At 35.3% G+C, this 19,134-nt stretch overlaps 1 protein-coding gene and 1 long non-coding RNA gene across 3 annotated transcripts; one reads left to right on the top strand and one right to left on the bottom strand.

Moving 5' to 3' along the window:
- Positions 1-4,750: 4,750 nt before the first annotated feature.
- LOC103962352 lies at positions 4,751-5,368 on the bottom strand. Its single transcript, XM_009375051.2, has one exon. It carries the CDS (start codon positions 5,366-5,368, stop codon positions 4,751-4,753), a length of 618 nt encoding a protein of 205 aa, XP_009373326.1.
- A 4,513-nt stretch (positions 5,369-9,881) lies between these two features.
- On the top strand, positions 9,882-12,202 carry LOC103962327. Of its 2 annotated transcripts, none has more exons than XR_669546.3 (3): positions 9,882-10,958; positions 11,626-11,715; positions 11,940-12,202. It is a non-coding gene; the product is annotated as an uncharacterized LOC103962327 (long non-coding RNA). The 2 variants fall into 2 exon arrangements; XR_001954443.2 differs by having other exon boundaries at positions 11,920-12,202.
- Positions 12,203-19,134: the final 6,932 nt, after the last annotated feature.

Raw genomic sequence — 19,134 nt, 5'->3', positions numbered from 1 at the left:
ATCAAACTTAAAATCAAGACCCATGACGCGACGTGTTTCCAGAAAAGTCATCAGCTCTGATATCTTTCCGGCGATCAAACGAACATCAGTGACTACACTTACCTCAACTTTGTAACCATGAACTGTAACTTCATAATTACCCATCTTTGACAGGAACTGGTAAGGTATCATGTTAAGATATGTATAATATTCCTGAGCAGACGTAGAAAAACTCCAAGAGGAAAACTAACGAGGAAGCAAATGCACGAAGATATTCATATATAGGCCGAGTTTGGTGAATTTAATTGGATAACAGCGTGGTACCTAGACGAATTGATGGATTTAGTTGAACACATTGATAATATGAATCCAGGCCACTAGTCCTTTGATGTGAATATATGGGGCACTGGAAAGTCAACTTTGATGTGCACAGGCCCAGACTCCAACATTAAGCTCCTTTCGCTAAACCAGTTGTTGGCGTGCAAGGGCAAGGGCTTTATAATTGGGCCGCGGGTCTGCTGTTCCCAAATGGCTGTCTCATTCCGTGTCTCTTTGTTACAATGTCAACACATGTTCTACCACTTAAAAGAGTATTGACGTTGTTAAGTCTTATATTAAAGCTTAATGAAAGAAAAAAAAGTATCCTTAAAGTTCTCCTGTGTCTACAAAGCATAGTGTCATTAGCGAGAAGTGTAAGTTGTGAGTGTCAAAGAACATGTGCTCACTGTTTTTTGACATATAGGTAACTTGGTCAATCCGACTTAATAGTTGAGAAAATTATGGAGCCTTATTTGGCTAGGTTTAGGAGTCCTTATTTAGTGCAATTAATTATAAAAACCTTAATTAGTTAACAAAGAATTCGTTACCATTTAGGACTATAATGAAATCCTAATTGACTTGGAATATCCCTTTAATCAGTTAATAGGCCGGATTAAAGGGATGAGCGTCTAGATATTAAGAGGTCCCTGCACTCACAGCATTATCCTATTCTAGTGCAAAACCCTATTTCTGTGCATAAGGACTCTTGGCTGCTAGAGTGTAGAAGTTCCTCCTTGAAACCCTAACAGTCATGGCTTCTTCTTCCTCCGCTTTGGAAGATAAGTTTATTTCCCTTTAATTGTTTGATTGGTTCATTGTAATTATATTTGTTATATCTGTGATCCTAGTAACTTGTTGATTTTCAGATTACTTCTTACAAGAAGCTGTTCAAGTTCTTGTGATCGACGTTTACCAACACCAACCCAATCAAGCTGACCAAGACGCATTTGTGCTTCATAAAGCTGCACTGGTATGATCAAGCAACGACTTCCTGCACAAATCAGCACTATTCGAGCATACCGGAGATCCGGTCTTAATTATGTAGAGTCCCATAACAGAACTTTCGGATTTCAGAAGACCTCGTAGTTCTTATAGTTTTTCAGCAATCAAACAGGCACCATAAACCACATACTTTCACTTTAACATCAGGAACTTCAACTTCATAGTTACCCGATTTTTGCAGGAACTGATAAGGAAACATGCTGAAAATATTATCAATTGATAAGAGATCAGTGCAAGTCCATGATTCTGATAAGGGTAGCGTTATTGTTGGGTCTTCAGAAAGGTTACATTGCGCTCCAAATATCAAGAAATATAAGAGGAAAAATTTAGAGTAAATGATTTTTTCTTGAAGTGAATATATAGGTAAGCAGCAGGACTTGAGCATGTACATGTTTTAACTGATAAGAAGACAGTGGTACTCTTGTCCTTTTTGTAGGTATAATTTCCTATTCAAAACAAAAACTTCAATTTGATGTCTTATTGTAACTCTGTGGATTAAGATCATATATCTTCTTACTCGAGATTTCGAATTGAACTTCACAACCGCTTATATAAGAAAAACAAGAACAACTTACATGACACGAGTATACTGTTACGTGGTGTCTCATGCCAAAGAAATAAGGGCATGAGAACATAAACTTACATATCTTTATTTTATTGGCACTAAATGCTACAATGTCTGTGTACTCATGCTGTATAAGTCATTCTCAAGAAAAACGGAGGATCCACTTGTTGAATGTGGTGCGTGCCTTTGGACCTTTGCCCTATTGGATGGATATTGAGTCCTTGTGCAGGTGGAACTTGATGAACAAAAAGTTATGTATACAAGTGTTGGATATTTGTCAACAATTTGTGATAAACTTGTATATGCTAATAAATAATTAATATTGAACAGAATATGAACAATGAAATAATATTAAACAGAAAATTTGAAGATCGAGGCTTACGTACCGCAATGTCCTTGAAACAGAAATTTCGTCCCTACTCAGTGCTTATAGTTCTACGGACGTCTACTTCACCAGGATTCAACGATCTAAGTCAGGAATTTCAACACCGGAAAAATTGACTTCTGGCGAATTTCTGTGTGGTTCTCTCAGAAAGGATGTTTATGATTGTAGAAGAAGAATGTTGATTTTCTATGTTTTAAATGTCATGCAGATGGATGTATATATAATATGATTTGCCTGTTTGCAATAGGTATGAGGAAGGGATGCATTTGTTGGGAGACATCTTCTCATAGGGGTGTTGTGCTCTCTGCGTTTTTTCATTGGCTTCAGACTTCATCTGAAAAGATGAGTCTGTTCAAAAATAATTTAAATTCAAAATTAATTAAAAATAATTAATTAAAGAATTTAATTCTCATAGCCCTAAGGCCAAGGCCCATCTTTTGATAATTAATTATATATTAAATATATATATATATATATATATTATTAATTAATTAGTACACCCCAAAGCCCAACCTCAAGAGTGAGCCCAATTTTAGTCTCCAAGGCCTATCACTCCAATCACTTTCTATAAGAGACAAAACCTTATAAAATGAGGAAACCTTTTGGGAATGGCCAATGTGGGACAAAAAAATTTCTACTCAAAATTTCCAACAATACCCCACATTTGAGTTGAAATTTCATTCAAACTCCAACAATAACCCCACATTTGAATGCAAATGTATGATTAAGCTGCCTAAAACTGAGAGATAATAGACATGATATGCATCGGGTGAAGTGTCTTTTGGACTTGAACTTACCCTAGTGAAAACATATCAGGTTTACTTGGTGATGCAGTAGATGTGGAAGATCTTGAATTGTTCACTGCAGTAGTAAACCGAGACAATATGCTACACACAAATCACGTCTCCCACACGTCAATTCATACGGTTGTGTTCATTTTGGCCTTGAACAGATCTTGGATTTCATAGGAGCTTTAGAGAATTTAGCCATTTCAATTCTCATAAATACGGCCCCATTTACTCCTATATAGGAGACATTTATTAAGAATAGTCTATCATATTCCTCTTGATAACAAGATATTAATGTCATTAAATGTATAAAACATAACCCCTCAAACTCAACAGACAACATACATTTTATTATAGGAATGGATAAGTTGTGTGTTCAACATTTGAATCAAACTCAACTAGTTTGCCTATTGAACCTAAACCATAGGATCTCCAATTAGCTAAGTTAGGTTTCCGTCCAGTTCGATTCATTGAATTGGCTTGAGACCCATTCCTCTCGATGTAAATAATATTTGCTCTCTTGGTAGGCCTTTTGTCAAAGGATCAGCTATATTTTCCTTTGACTTTACATAATCAATGGATATTATTCAATTGGAGAGCAACTTCTTGAGAGTATTATGCCGACGCCTGATGTGTCGCGACTTTCCATTATATACATGACTTTTGGCCTTTGATTGTGCGGCCATACTCTCACAATGTATACATATAGCAGTTACAGGCTTTGACCACACTGGAATATCCTCCAAAAAATATTTGAGCCACTTGGCTTCGTCGCCAGCCAAGTCTAAAGTTATAAACTCGGATTCCATGGTGGAACGAGCTATACATTTCTGTTTAGAGGATTTCCAAGATATTGCTGCACCTCCCAAGGTGAAAACATATCCACTTGTCGACTTGGATTATGTAGTGTCAGAAATCCAATTGGCATCATTGAAGCCTTCTACAAGAGGTGTATACTTGGTATATATATTAATCACCCAAGGCCCATCTTTATTAATTATATATTAATTATTAATTAACTATCAATTAATTAGTACACCTCAAAGCCCAACCTCAAGGGTGAGCCCAATTTTAGTCTCCAAGGTCTATCACTCAATCACTTTCTATAAATGACAAAGTCTTATAAAGTGAGGAAACCTTTTGGGAATGACCAATGTGGGACAAAGAAATTTCTACTCAAAATTTCCAACAACAAGTTTGAAGCCAAGTGTACTACAGATGAACTGCTATGTCTAACAATTGTGACTGAATTCTAATTAAACTATATCCTTGATAACATCAGAACAATATTAGCCTCAAAATTATTTTCAAATATTTATCATCAGAAAGGGGACAATTGTTAGTAAAGCAATTAATGAAAATCCATTCCAGATTTTGGCAAAAAAAAAATTAAAGAAATTCAGATTTACATTCCAAAGTTTCACACGATCCTCTCACAAGAAGTGCATGAGGCTAAAAAAAAAGTGATATAATCACTAACCAAACAAGAAACAAAAACGAAGATCTTTCGGAGGAGGATTGGTGCCTTTTACGCGATCATTGCTGAAAAGCTAATCTCACCTAATCTTTCTCCTTTTGAAAAAAAAAAAAAAAAAGAACATGATTGAATTAAATTTAACTCATGAGAAATCGTTCATCAAAGCATAAACACAGTAAAACAAAATCCGTATACTTTAACATATGCATTGTGGTGAAGAAGTAGAAGTAGAATGTTTAAAGCATTCCCAAGAGCTTGTTCCCAATAAGAAAGGAAGCATAAACATCATGAATTGCATACTTGACCTCCTCCTCGGAAAAAACTACTTTGCCACTCCAACTAGGTTCCCGAGAACTAGAAGCCCCAGCACCACTCCCCTCTGCCCCTAGTGGTGTCGGTGGCTTAATATCCAAGCCAACTTCACCTCCCAATACTACGACCTGACTGCACATTTCAAGATTGGGCTTCTTCAAAACCCTAGCTACCAAATGACCCAACTCTACCCCTGCCTTGCATATAAAAAAGTTCCTACTATAAAGCTTCACCTTTGATCTCATTGCTACACCTACAAAACAGATGGTGTCATCAGAGAGAAGTAGCATGAGTTCTTTACAATAATGCAAGGGTTTACCATCATTAAAAATCGCTGGGATAATCAAGCAGTGATTTCCAGCACAAAGAAGCAACTGGTAGACGTCTCGGTTATATTGATCAACCTTAAAATCAAGTCCCATAACGCGACGTGTTTCCATAAAACTCATCAGCTCTGATATTTTCCCAGCGATCAAACGAACATCCGTGACAACACTTACCTTGACTTTGACACCATGAACTGTAACTTCATAATTACCCATCTTCTCCAGGAAATGGTAAGGTATCATGCTGAACTGTATAATGTGTTACCAAGTAGAACTTACAAATCCCGAAGTGGAAAATTAGTTGGGAAGATGTCAGAATAATTTGACCTTTAAAAATCAAAGAAAAGATGGAGGCATAGCCTACTATAGTAGGCTTCTCCTCCCTACGCTTATCCTATTAGAATGTTAGTAGGAAGCAAACATTATTTCCCAATTTTACTATAAGTGAGTAATTAAGGATCAATTTCCAATAGCAATCGTATATAAATTAGGACATCCAAACCTCTTTTAATAAGACTTTTCCAAACCAACTTGAACTCAAACATCTGCGGATACATTTCAAATTATAGAATCAAAGAACCACTAGTACAAACATAATGCAGAGGATTCAAAGATTACTGATATCCAATTTGCATAATCAACATTGTGATCAAATTGACAAAGCCAACTCAAAATAATTTGCTTCCACTTATCTCACCGAACTTAACAACAATAATGTTAAGCTTCAGCTAACAACAAATTTTGTTAACTTTCAAATTACTCCGACACAATGAGCAATAAAGTAATAATTCAACCACTTGCTGTCTTTCAAATTACTCTGACACAATGAGTAATAAAGTAATAATTCAACCACTTGCTGTGATTCATAAGCATCAAAATAAATTATAACTTCACAAGACATGAACCAACTTGTGAAACAAAACCAAAATTGTTTGCCCCACTCATCCATGCCAAACTTAGTATTTACAATTAATACTTCGTTTCAATTATCTCATTACTCAAACATAATGAATAACATGATCATCATTCAACCAGTTGCTTAAACAAAAATCTTAAAAAAAATCCGTAAGCAACACCATGCCTAATTATAGTACAATTACACCAAATGCCTTGCCAAATAAGAAACGATTTTAAAGCATGACAAGAATTATAATTTAAGGTAAATTACACAGAACTACCTCAACTATTGGGTCATTAACAATTTCATACCTCGTCTTTAAAAAGTTTCAATGTCATACCTCATCTACGAATTCGTTAAAATTTCATACATTCCGTCAGTTATCTGTCAATTCCTCCGTCAAAATGCTGACGTGGCAAGTGACGGGACCCATTTTCTATTGAAAAATTAATTAAATATTATAAAAAAGAAAAAGAAAAAAGAAAGAAACCCAAACCTAGATCCCATCCCCCCTTCCCATCTTCCCTATCCATCCCCTTTCCAAACCTAGAACCCCTGCGCCCACTCTTCCTCCATCTCCTCCTCCCTCCCATGACGCTCCTCCCCTTCCCCCTCCCCCTCCTCATCCTCCTTCTCCCCCTCCTCCTCCTCCTGCTTCACTAACCTCTCCCCCCACCCGAGCCCAACCTGCAACCCAGGAAAAAAAAAAAAAAAACTATCTTCATCTTCCTTGAGAGGGTGGGTGCAGGGAAGGGGGGGGTTAGGGAAGAAGGGATCTAGGTTTTTTTTTTTTTTTTTTTTGGGTTGCAGGTTGGGCTCGGGTGGGGGGAGAATGGGGTGGAGGGCAGACGAACTGGGGTTTTGAATTTGGGGGGGGGGGGGAATGAGTGTGGATTTAAGGAGTGAGGTGTATAGAGGAGGGAAGAGGGTGGGTGCGGAGGAGGAGGTGGAGGATGGGTGCGCGATGGGTTTGGGGAAGACGGGAGGGGGAAGAAAGAGGTGGGTTGCAGGGAAAGGGTTTTGGGCTTGGAAGGAAGGTTTTGGGGGGCCCAGGGGGGGTGGGGATCAACGGGGAAGATGTGAAAGGTATGGAGGGAGTTGGAACTGTTGGATGGAGAAGGAAGAGAGGATGCAGGGAAGGTTGAAGCTGTTGGCGTTGGTGGGGCAGGGGTCGGGGGTGGATGAGGTGCTGGCGGGTGGAGATGTTGGTGTGGGTGGGGAAGGGGTCGGGGGTTGTAGGGAAGGGGAAGGGGAAGGGATCTGGGTTGCAGGGAAGGGTGTGGGGTTTTTTTTAAATTTTTTTAATTTTTTAGGGTTAATTATTATTTTAATAAACTATAGTTTATTAATTTTTTTAATAAAAAATGGGCCATGTCTCAAGCCACGTCAGCATTTAACAGATGAATTAACAGACAATTGATGGGAGGTATGAAATTGTAACAAATTCGTAGATGAGGTATGTCATTGAAACTTTTTAAAGACGAGGTATGAAAGTGTTAATGACCCAATAGTTGAGGTAGTTCTGTGTAATTTACCCAATAATTTAAAACTAATAGCCGACTTAAATACCCTTAGACTTATGCTCACATTCAAACATATGATTCTCCCACTTGAGCATAAGTTGAAAGTATCGCACAACTAAAAAAGAATTCAAATATATAAACCAATTGTTTCCCAATTTGTCACCAAGATAATAATGTATAATCTAAAAAAATGTCTCATTCATTTGAGGAAAACTTATCTCATACAAACCCAAAATCAACAGTTTCTGTTATGATCAAAATCAGAAAATCAAACACAACATTTTTGCACTCAATTTAATCCTAACTGGTTCATTATCCATCAAAAAGATCAACCAAAATATTTTATAATGTCTAGATATGACAATAATGTCTTGATTAACACAAGATAATCAAGACCACTACTTCTTCTACAAAACTCAAAATTCATCTTCATGGTAGGTTAGTTTTACAAAAAGATCAAATACTCATGAATCAAATATGTATTCTGATCACAACTATGTGAATACCAATTAAATTATCTTTCTAGTGAGTTCAAGTAAGCAGAAATCGTCATAATTTTAGCTTCAAAGAAAATGGCAAGTCTGGGATTTCACATATCCTGAATAAATATAAAAATTAATTGAACTTACACAACATACCTCACAATTTGCAATTCCAATCGAAATAGTGGAAGCAAACATCATAACTTTAAAAACCAAAGAAGATGAAATCATAGCAGACTTCAATAGTAAGTTTCTCGTCTTTGCCAGATACACAATGTTCAACCAAACAATGGACCTTTAGTCCAATAATGAGTTTTTTTTTTTTCTTTCTTTCATTTTTTCTGTGATAGCAATGATCACTATTTATATTGGCAAACAATCTTTACGAATATCCTATTAGTATCCTTGTAAGAAACAAACGTTGTCTCCAATTTTAACATAAGTGACTAATATAGTATCAATTTCCAATTCTAAACCTCTTTCAATAAGACATTTCAAATCAATTTGAACCCAAACATCTGGCCAAAATACTCCTACATTTATGCTCATATTCTAATAGGGATAATACTAGGGAGACCGAAATTTTAAACTAAATTTGCAAATCAAATGATGTGGTTGTAGATAATTGAATCATTGATTAAGTGTCGATTAACGTACTTATTTTTTATTGATGACACATTATTTAGTTTGCAAATTTAACTTAAAATTTTGATTCATTTAGCATTATTCTTCTAACAAAGACACATGCAAGAAGGTGTAATATATTATATGTAGGCCGAGTTCGGTTTATATTTGGCATGGAGAAAAAAACAGTGCGCCTCGTAAACCCAAATTCCCAGATTGCATGCAAAAGTGGACTTTGCCCTCCCCATTCCATACCCTTCTCATCCTCTTATATTTATGTAGTCACGGTTAAGGCACGTCGATATTTTATATTGATTTTTTTATAGAAATAATAAAACAAAAAACAATGGGAATATAAAAAGTTGACATGGCTTAACCATGACTACCTAATATAGAAGGGGATGGAAATAGTATGAGATGGGGAGGGCATGCAATTCAGGTCCAAAGTCAAAACACAAATCTGTGTACCACAAGCCCACAAGAAATGCAAAACCCAAATTCCCGGATTTCCACAGCATGATTTCAATAAATTATAAGGGAAACTAACTAAAAGTGTAAAAAAAAAAAAAAAAAAAAAAAAAAAAAACACTCTAGTTTTAATAAAAAATGACAAATAAAGATGTTGTGAATAATATTAGATAAAGGTAAAAATGTGGTTTTTCATTAAAAATGAACAGTACTTGGTGTATTTCGTTAAAACTCCCTAAATTATATAGGTAAGCAGCATGAGCATGTACATTTGTTAATGTAGCCTAGTTTGATCTGGGATAATATTAGGGAGACTAAATTTTTAGATAAAATTTGCAAACTAAATAATGTGTCACCAATAAAAATGAGCAAGTTTATCAACACTTAAGTAATAATCCAATTATCAACTTCCATGCAGGTCCGATCCAGAGATTTTTGAGGCCCGGGGCGATACCAAAAAATGTGCCATCACTTCATATAAAAAAATTATTTGTTTTTACACGTAAGACATCGATAAAATTATATTTAGAAAATCACTTCAAACTCAGTAATTTAGAAACAAGGAAAAACTAATTTATTTTGTATCGAAAGAAGGAAACCAAAAAACTTCATGCTTACAAGTAGATAGATTATGAGTTTTGTTTTCCATCTGAAATTTTAAAGTATTTTTGTATAAATCGTGAGATGTTTTTTCTTATTTACTAACCTCGTCAATATAAGACCACTACAAAAAAAAAATGGTAATTGCGACACCTTTTTTACGACGCGTGATGCGGCCCTAGCAATAACTATTAAATTTTATTATTTTATGCGCGCTAAACTTTGGTGCTCTGTTGTTTGCAATAGGAATAAGTTCCGTTGCACACACCTCTATTGTGAATAAGTAGAAGGAAAAAAAAAAAACACAACTGCACGCTCTCATCTCCCTCTCGCTCTCTGCCTTTCTCATTCTCGTTCTCCGCCTATCTCCCTCTCTTCAAAGTATAGATCCTTCTTTGCCATTCTTGCCACAACCACTGATGCTGAGACACAATTGAACCATTTAAGGATTTATGTTTCTTGTTCCTCTCTCAAATCTCCCATTTCCCTAACCCTGATATTTTTTGTCATCTCTCAGTTTTTTCTTTTTGTTGCTAGAAATTTGATTTCAACCTCATCCATTCTCATTCGATAAGATTATTTGAGGAATTTTTTGTTTTTCCTTGGTGTTGTTTCATCATTTTCCGCAAATTCCAGCCTTATCTATTCTCCATTAGTTCTCCCGTTGTTTAGGGGTTTTTTTTTTCTTTTCTATGTTCAATTTCATCACTAATTGCTAATATTGTCGAAGGATTTTTTTGTACTTGGAGCCAGTCAAAGAAGTTTGCTGGCTTGATTTTGTTTGTTTATTCTTTAATGGCACTGGAGACTCAATTAGCAAGAGAAGCAGAAATTTGGGGGTGGATTAATTGGAGAAGGATGAGGAAGAAAGCATTGATGAATGCAGAGACAATGGTGAGGCTTTTGTGAAAAAGCATGGAGTGGTCAGAAAATGTGAGATTTGTAGAGGAAAAAGGAAGAACTATTTGGAAAGGAACGGTGAATGATGAGTCGAAATCCGAGCAAGATGGAGGAGAAAATGGAAGGCATGCCTCTAAGAAAAGTGAGAATGGGGTGTAGTTTAAAGGTAGAAGATGAAGTGGGGCATTATGATGACATCGATACAGAGAAAGGTTTGCGAAGAAGCAAGAGAGTAAGTAGGTTATTTTCTTGGGGCCATAAAGGATCATACGAAGCGGGAAGAAGGAAAAGTAAATAAGCAGTCCAAGAAAGTAAGTAATTTGTAAATTCTATGTTTATGTCATTTGTTGTCAATGTTGTGATTTATAATGTAATTGATCTGGTATGCATACAAAAGTGGTATTCTATGTTTATGTTGTCATTTGTTGTGACTTGTATAAAAATCTATGTTTATGTCATTAGTTAATGAAATTGCTCAAGTTCGCCACAAAAAGTGTAAGAAGAAACGATTATGCATTCCTTGCATACATAAATGCCATGCATTAATTTTCTCTGTATCTTTTAATATTTCTGATTAATAACTTTCTAAGATGTTGGGTTAATTGAGTTCGTTTTGTTAGAATGGCCACCACCTTTTGAAGTGAGTTGTCTGAGTAGAAACCAGTAAATGATGTTTGATTTAGTTTGGACATGGTTTAAATATTTCAGTAAGTGTTATGATATCATCCACATTCAACCATCATGTGTTTGTCGTGAGCTTTTTCTACTGATTCATGTATGTTAGACCATTAATTCTATTATTACATTAAGAATTACTCCACTATTTATCTTTAAGAAATGTAGCTACTTTCGTGTTGTTTTGCTGTAATAACTTGGTCTGTATAAAAGGTTGATCTATGTTATAAATTGGTGTCTTACTATTCCCCTCCATCTTTGTTTCTTGTGTTTTTTCCCCTTATTTTGTTCCTCTTTCCCTAGAAATTGGCTTGGTTGGGTAAAAGCTACTGCTAAGGTCGAGTGAAATCAGATGTTGTTGGGATGAGTTGCATCAAAATTCCACTATAACAGGTAATACATAAAATTTCTAGGTTAAGTTCCATTTCTTGATATGACATCTGGTTATAAGCTCAGTTATAGATGTATCAGTGGTACTGAAATTGTTCTTATGAAAGTAATTATACAAATGCTGGCGTTGTGCCGTTTGCTATAGTTGTATCAGTGGTCTGCAAGTTACTTTTGTTCTTGTCATTATTGATATCATTTTTGTGGTAGTAAATTCTTGTCAACTACAGAGACTGGAAGATGAAGAGGAGAGGCATAGAGTTTAGAAGGAAAAACACTCAAGGGGATCTCTTGCTAGGTCCGACAGAGAAGCACTGGTCTGATATAGTATTATAGACTATATAAATGTCTAACCATGTGTATATGTTTAATTACTCCAAATGAAATACATTACAAATCTTAAAGATTCCAAATAAGTGTTTTTCATTTTGTAAATTATGAATTGTAACATTGATTTGAATTTCATTTTAGTTTGGAACTTGTAGTATAATTTCACATGAATTTTTTTGTTGAAGTTGTTAAAAATAATGTCATTGGCGTCCAATTTGACACCCAATATTTTTTTTAAACCTGGTTGCAATTATTTGCAACGCGTTTCTTGCCGTCACAAGCCCATAGTAAATAGTATTTGCGATGCGCTCATAGTGACGCATATAATCGATCAACATTTACGACGCATAGTAATTGCGACGCGTTACTTGCCGTCGCAAAAGGCCTATTGTGACTCTTTTGTCAGATTTTGCGACGCGTTTTTACCGTCCCAAAAGGGCTTTTTTTTGTAGTGGACTGAAAAAATAATGATATTTTCAAGTCTTTAAGAATATGTATAAGTAATGAATGAGCATCAAATTAAACCTTTTGATGACACGTCATATGATTTGCAAATTTGGTTTAAAAATTTAGTTTACGCATTACCCTTTGTTGAAGATTAGACTTGAATTGGAACGAATGTTTCAAAATAGCAACCTAGATAGTTACTATCTAGTAATTAAAAATAAATTAACAACAAAAAAAAATCGTAAAAATTGAAAAAAAAAAAAAAACATGTACATAGCATTTCTAACTTAGGACCTCTCGTTAAATTTTAAATACAAAAACCATTGTTTCTAATTAAACTTCTAATCATTTAGCCAAATTTTATAAATTTATACTGTTATGAAAAGAAATTTATAAAATTTGGAATTTAAATAAGCAGACATGATGTTTTGAATCCAAGACCTCCTCATTAATTTCAAACAACAAAATCACTAGTTCTAGTTAAATTTCTTTGTAATAAAACCAAATTTTATAAATTTATACTTTTATGAAAATGTATATAAATATGCCACATTAATAATTTTGGTGCCCTAATTTTTTTGGGCCTCGGATGGTCGCCCTGCCCTCACTAGGCCTAGGCCAGCCCTGCTTCCATGTCATTTAGTTTACAAAATTTTATTCACAAATTAAGTTTCCCTAGCATTACTCATCTGATCTGATACAAGATCCGTCTTCTTGCCCCAATTAAGTTGTCTCTTACTCAATTACTAAACCGTCGTTAGTAATTTTAGCATCAATGTCACTTGGAGATTGAAACTCTCAATTTTGGGAATAGTAAAGGGAGATAAAAATTTGAGACCAAGAAAAATATTACTAGACAAGAGCAAATTAAAAGCTAACTAGTTAAGTGGGATCATATGTCTTGGATGTTTTGTTCGTTGCCCTATTGGAATCGGACAACTATTGTGACATTTTAACTTAGGCCTTCTACAATATTTTAGGCAAGTTTAATTCCTTTATTTAAGAATCATGCACTTTAAATTTTTATTTCTATAACACTATTGCTATAATGATGGGAATTTGATAAAAGAGAGCTCTATCTTTTAATTAAGAAACTCATTTATTTTTCTTTTTCCTTACTACTCATGATTTTTCATTTTAAACTGACCTTTAGTTCTTTGTCAAGAACTTGCTATAAATTTACATGAAAAATCATGTGCAAAAGCAGACAAACAGTAGTAAGGCATTGAATATTGTTGGAGAAAAAAGAATGATTGGTATGATTGTAGTGTTGTTGGAAAAGAACGAGACATAAGCCCCCATTTTCATGCCTAAAAGCTCTGCGAACTGATTAAAGCATGCCTTTTTGGGCTTCTTGCCAATAAGGTGGGGAGCATAATCATCATGAATTGCATACTTGATCAGTTACTCAGATGATGGCGTTCCAAGCAGGAACAATGCAACTTCCACTTGAGATCAATTCTTCTCCATCTAAAATAGGTGTGATCTTTTTGGCCTTAATAAGTAATTGACACGTATTTATTATCTTAACTTTTCTTAGTTTTATTGCCATAAATTTAATAGGGACGTTTTGAATTAGACATCTCATTTTTAAATGTTATAGACTAAACATTTATTACTTTTACAAATTTGATTAAACATTTTTCCTACAAGTTTCGTACTTTAATTTTATTTCATTAGAAGTTTATTCACGTTATGCATCTTTTTTTTCCTCCTATTTTTATGCATATCTTATTATGATGATTTAAGAATTTTTTTTATTTTTTTATTAAAATAGTTATTTTAGTTAATTAAATAGAATGTAACAAAACTCGTTGTTAGGTACGTTTGATTATAATGATACATTTAGTTACTTGGTACATTTGAATTTTTGGTCTATTTGGCTTCTTGGTACATTTGAATTTTTGGTACAGTTAGTTTTTGGTACGTTTGAATTTTTGGTACAGTTAGTTTTCAAAACATAAGTTTTATTACTTTTTGTCCTAATAATGAGGAATTACTTTAATTAATTATTATTTTTTTTCTAGAAAGAGTCATTAAGCAACGGATAATAACTTTTTTGTTAATTCAAAATTCTATGATTTATCGTTATTATTTAGCATTATCTACAATAATAAGAATTTATCTCTGATCAACTAAAAGTTGTTCCCAAGGCTTATCTACCAAAAATCAAGACTATCTAGAGCATTGTGTAAGAATCAAACATAGTTTTAAACAATCCATAAAGATGAATATTCATTTTAATATAGTTTATAATTGGGTACGTTTTAATTTGGGGTTGGTACGTTTTTGTTTGACGTTGGTACGTTTTCATTTAATGTTGGTTCGTTTCCATTTGGCGTGGGTGTATATTTAGATTTAAAAAGTTAAAATTTTTAGACTTAAATATAGTTGAAATTATTTAAAATATATAGCAGATATTTAAATGTAAATTAATTTCAATTAATCTAAAGTAGTTCAAGTCTAAGTATCTTAATCAAATGTTTCAAATGTTTAATCAAAACTCAAAAAGCATAAATGTTTAGTCTACAAAAGTCTAAAATTAGGCATCTAATTCTAATTTTCTCTAAAAATGTGTCAAATACTTATTGGGACCATAGAGAAGCCATACTTATTTTGGGTGTACAAGATTTGACCTCCTTCCCCCTAGGGCTTTGCCTGCAGCAGCTGACTTAATATTAAAACCAACTTCACTTGCCAACTTCACTAATTCACATTTTTTCGAAATTGGGTTTCTTCACTACCTTAGTAAAGCTTCTCGTAGTCAAGAAATTTTTCAGTATACTGGAAACACGATCTGATACATCAAGTATTACAAAACAAATGGTTGGATACTTTTGAAAAAAGTAAAAATTTCAACCACAAAGTTTTATTGTTTTGAAATGAATTTAACATATCCCTGCCAACTACGAGTGTATTTTCTCTCACCATGGCATCACCATCGTATTGGCACAAACATGAGTGTGATTAGATCAATTCGCTACACAAGTGGCACACATGAAGATACTATTTTCAAAGTATTCAAGCAAGAAATGAAAAACTTAAATTCTAAAATGGTAGGATTATGAGCAACTTAATGGTTGGTATTATATTGCTCAAGAACAAAATTATTAATTCCAATCCTCTCTAAAGTGATCGGATGAGAAGGGTGAAGTTTCATTCATGTCTAATCCAATTCAAATATAAAAAGCATTCATATTTACTTTTAGGGTAAAGTACAAAAAACTACCTCAACTATTGGTGTCACGACACTTTCATACCTCATCTTACAAATTTGTGCCAATGTCATACCTCTGTCAGTTTTTCTGTTAATTTTTATGTTAAGTGCTGACGTGGGTAGATAGTGGGGCCACTCACTAATCCAATTAGATTAAAATATAATTAAATAAATTTTTTAATAATTAAAAAATAAAAAATAAATTTATATATATATATATATATATAATTGTGGATCCACCCTCTCTCTTTTCTCTCTCTCTCTCTCTCTCTAGACACCCACCTGCATCCCCAAAACCTTCCCACCCTTTCCCACGCATCCCCCCTAACCTTCCTTCCCCTCACCCTTTCTTCCCCCCCTCCCATCTTCTCTGCGCAACCTCTCCCTCCAAAAACTCTCCCATCTAGAGCTCCTCGACCTCTCCGTATCCCACCTCTGCTTCGCCACTCTCCCGCCCCGCCGCCCTTCACTCTCAATCACCTGCCTCGTCGTCAACCACAACCTCTTCTACGCCGCATCGGGCCACGAGAAATGCCTCTGGATCTCCGTTGCATCGAGCCTGAAGATTTGGCAGGACTCGGATCTTCGCTGCGTGCAGTCGGTCAAGGCACATGAGGATGTCGTGAATGCGTTGGCAATGTCAAACGACGGGACGTTGTACACCAGGTTGACGGATTGTCGGATCTGGGTGTGGTCCAAACTGTTCAGGGAAGGTAGGAGCGGGGTGGGATCTGGGTTGGGTGGTTCTAGTTTTGAGTTTGGAGCGGGGTGGGATCTGGGTTGGGTGGAACGGGTGGGAAGGGGTTTGGGGATGGAGAGAAGAGAGAGGCGAGAGAGATGGGGGAGAGAGAGGAGAGAGAGATTTAATATAAATTTTTTAAAAAAATTTATAATTTATAATTATTAAAATATATATTTAATTATATTTTAATCCAATTGGATTAGTGAGTGGTCCCCGTATATAGCCACGTCAGCACTTAACAGAAAAACTGTCGGAGGTATGACATTGACACAAATTCGTAAGATGAGGTATGACATTGTCATTTAAAAAAGATGAGATATGAAAGTATCGTGATACCAATAATTGAGATAGTTTTTTGTACTTTACCCTTACTTTTAACATGCCTTGCCAAACGAGATCAACGTTTCCTTAGTAAAGGATATACATGTTCCGAAAGTGCTTTTAATTTTTTTTTCGTGTATAAAGTATCATTACTATGAAGAGCTAGCAAAAATCTGAATGCCATATAAAATATACAAAACCCAAATCCTCATATTGCAAATGCATGATCCAAAAATGAATCCTAAAACATTACCAATGTTTGATGTCATGTAAAAACCAAAACATTCAATTTTGGAACTTCTACAAATCTTTGATCCCGTGTTGAATGTGATTTCAGCCCTACCTCAATCGATCTGTATTGTTTCTTTTGCTAGAACTTCTGTTTAAAAATGCAATAAAATAGTGGATTAAGTGATATTAAGTTGTCCGACTAGGATTACTGGCGATGTAGGACGCAGAGCATCTACCTCAAACCCCACCTAAAAGGAAAGGGTTCTACACTGGTTGTGCGGAACTTGCTATCGAAACAAAATAATAGATGTAACAGTACAAATCATAAGTTGGAGAAGCTTACTCATTTCCTGCGCACAGCCATAAGCAAGAGGTAATCGGCACCCAAACGAAAGAGGCCCACCACCTGTGTGAAGCTCAAAAAAATTCTTGAGCAACACTGCTGGAAACGGTAGACACCAAGAAGAACATGGTGGTATTGGAAACACCTAAGCCGATGAGAGCACCAGAACTTTACACACGAACTCCACAAAGAACATGGCTGGAAATCGAAGCAAGGAATGGCCAGGAAGAGGAAAACCTACGGGGGTTGAGGAATTGGATTGGCCGAATTGAAAATTTGGGAGAACCAGCAATAGATGCAAGGAGAGTAGAAAGATAAGAGGGAGAAGATGACCTAGCAACCGACCCCAGCCGAAGCTGGGGCCGGTGCCACCATAAGTGCTTAAAACTGAAGATCTCACATAATCAGTGAGGAAGACTCTATGATCGACGGTGGTTGGAGAATCAGCTAGCTGGAAGCTCCTCGGATTGGTGGTGGATGCTTCTTGAATGTTCTTTCGTTTTTGGGCCCTTGGGCTTTTTTATGTATATGTTTTTTTTGTTTTAAGGCCCTTTTTGGTTGTTTATAGGTGTTGTTGGGCCTTTGTTCGGTTGTAAGTTTGTGTACTGTGTGTTTGTTTGAATAAATTCTCTTCCTTGACCAAAAAAAAAAAAGTTGGAGAAGCTAGAAAAGATATAAAACAAAACCATTTAAACTCACTCAAAGGTTCTTATTCCTTTGTATCATAATCTCATTATTGTAAATAGGACTGGTGCATACAGATACTCTTGCTACGCAAGCATGGAAAAATTAAGGGTTATTATACAAAATGGTCCCTGAGATTGTCCACCATCCATGATTTTGGTCATTCCGTTAAAAACTCTTTGGGCAATTTTCAAAGCTTCATAACTCAATCGATTCTTAACCAAATTCGACCTATAATGTATCAAAATGAAGATAAGAAAGTGTAGAACAAGATTATACCTATTTAGAATCCCAATGATTGCCGGAGATTGCCAAAAAATAGGCTGAAAGGTGACTGGTCGGAGGGAAAACTGGCAAACTCTGGGGAAACTGGGTAAACTTTAAACGTTCATAACTTCTTCAATACTCAACGAAATCGAGTGATTCAAAAATGAAAATCATACTTCTCGATGAGACGAAGAGAATAGTATCTTTATTTACTGCTAACTCACCGTGGTTTAGCCATAAAACTGCTCAAAAGTGGCTAACTCGAAAATGGTTAACCAATTTCGAGCCGTTGTCCGACCAAACCACGACGAGTTAGCCTTTGAAAAAGGTATCATTCTCTTCGTCTCATCAAGAAGTATTATTTTTGTTTTTGAATCACTCGATTTAGTTGAGTATTGAAGAAGTTCTGAATGTGTAAAGTTTACCCAGTTTCCGGCGAGTTTTCCAGTTTTCCCACGAACCAGTCACCTTTCAGGCTATTTTCCGGCCATCTCCAGCAACCATTAGGCTTCCAAGTAGGTATAATCTTATTTTACACTTTCCTATCTTCATTTTGATATATTATGGGTTGAATTTGGTTAAGAAACGATTGAATTACAAAGCTTTGAAAATTGCCCAAAATCCTTTTTAATAGAATGACCAAAATCATGGATGGTGGACAGAAACCATTTCTATTGATTTTCAATGCCATTTCTATTGATCATGCAAATCTTAGGGACCATTTCTATTGATCATGCAAATCTCAGTGACCATTTTGTATAATAACCCAAAAATTGAAGCATGCCAAAATCTTGTTCCCATCAAGATAGGAACCATAAACATCATGAACTGCATTCTTGATCT

This window comes from the organism of the source record quoted next, unplaced genomic scaffold (genome assembly GCF_019419815.1).
Source record: "Pyrus x bretschneideri cultivar Hongxiangsu unplaced genomic scaffold, Pyrus_bretschneideri_v1 Contig2, whole genome shotgun sequence".
NCBI lineage: Eukaryota > Viridiplantae > Streptophyta > Magnoliopsida > Rosales > Rosaceae > Pyrus > Pyrus x bretschneideri.
Note: the sequence above shows the minus strand (reverse complement) of the source record. Positions and strands in the feature narration are given on the sequence as shown.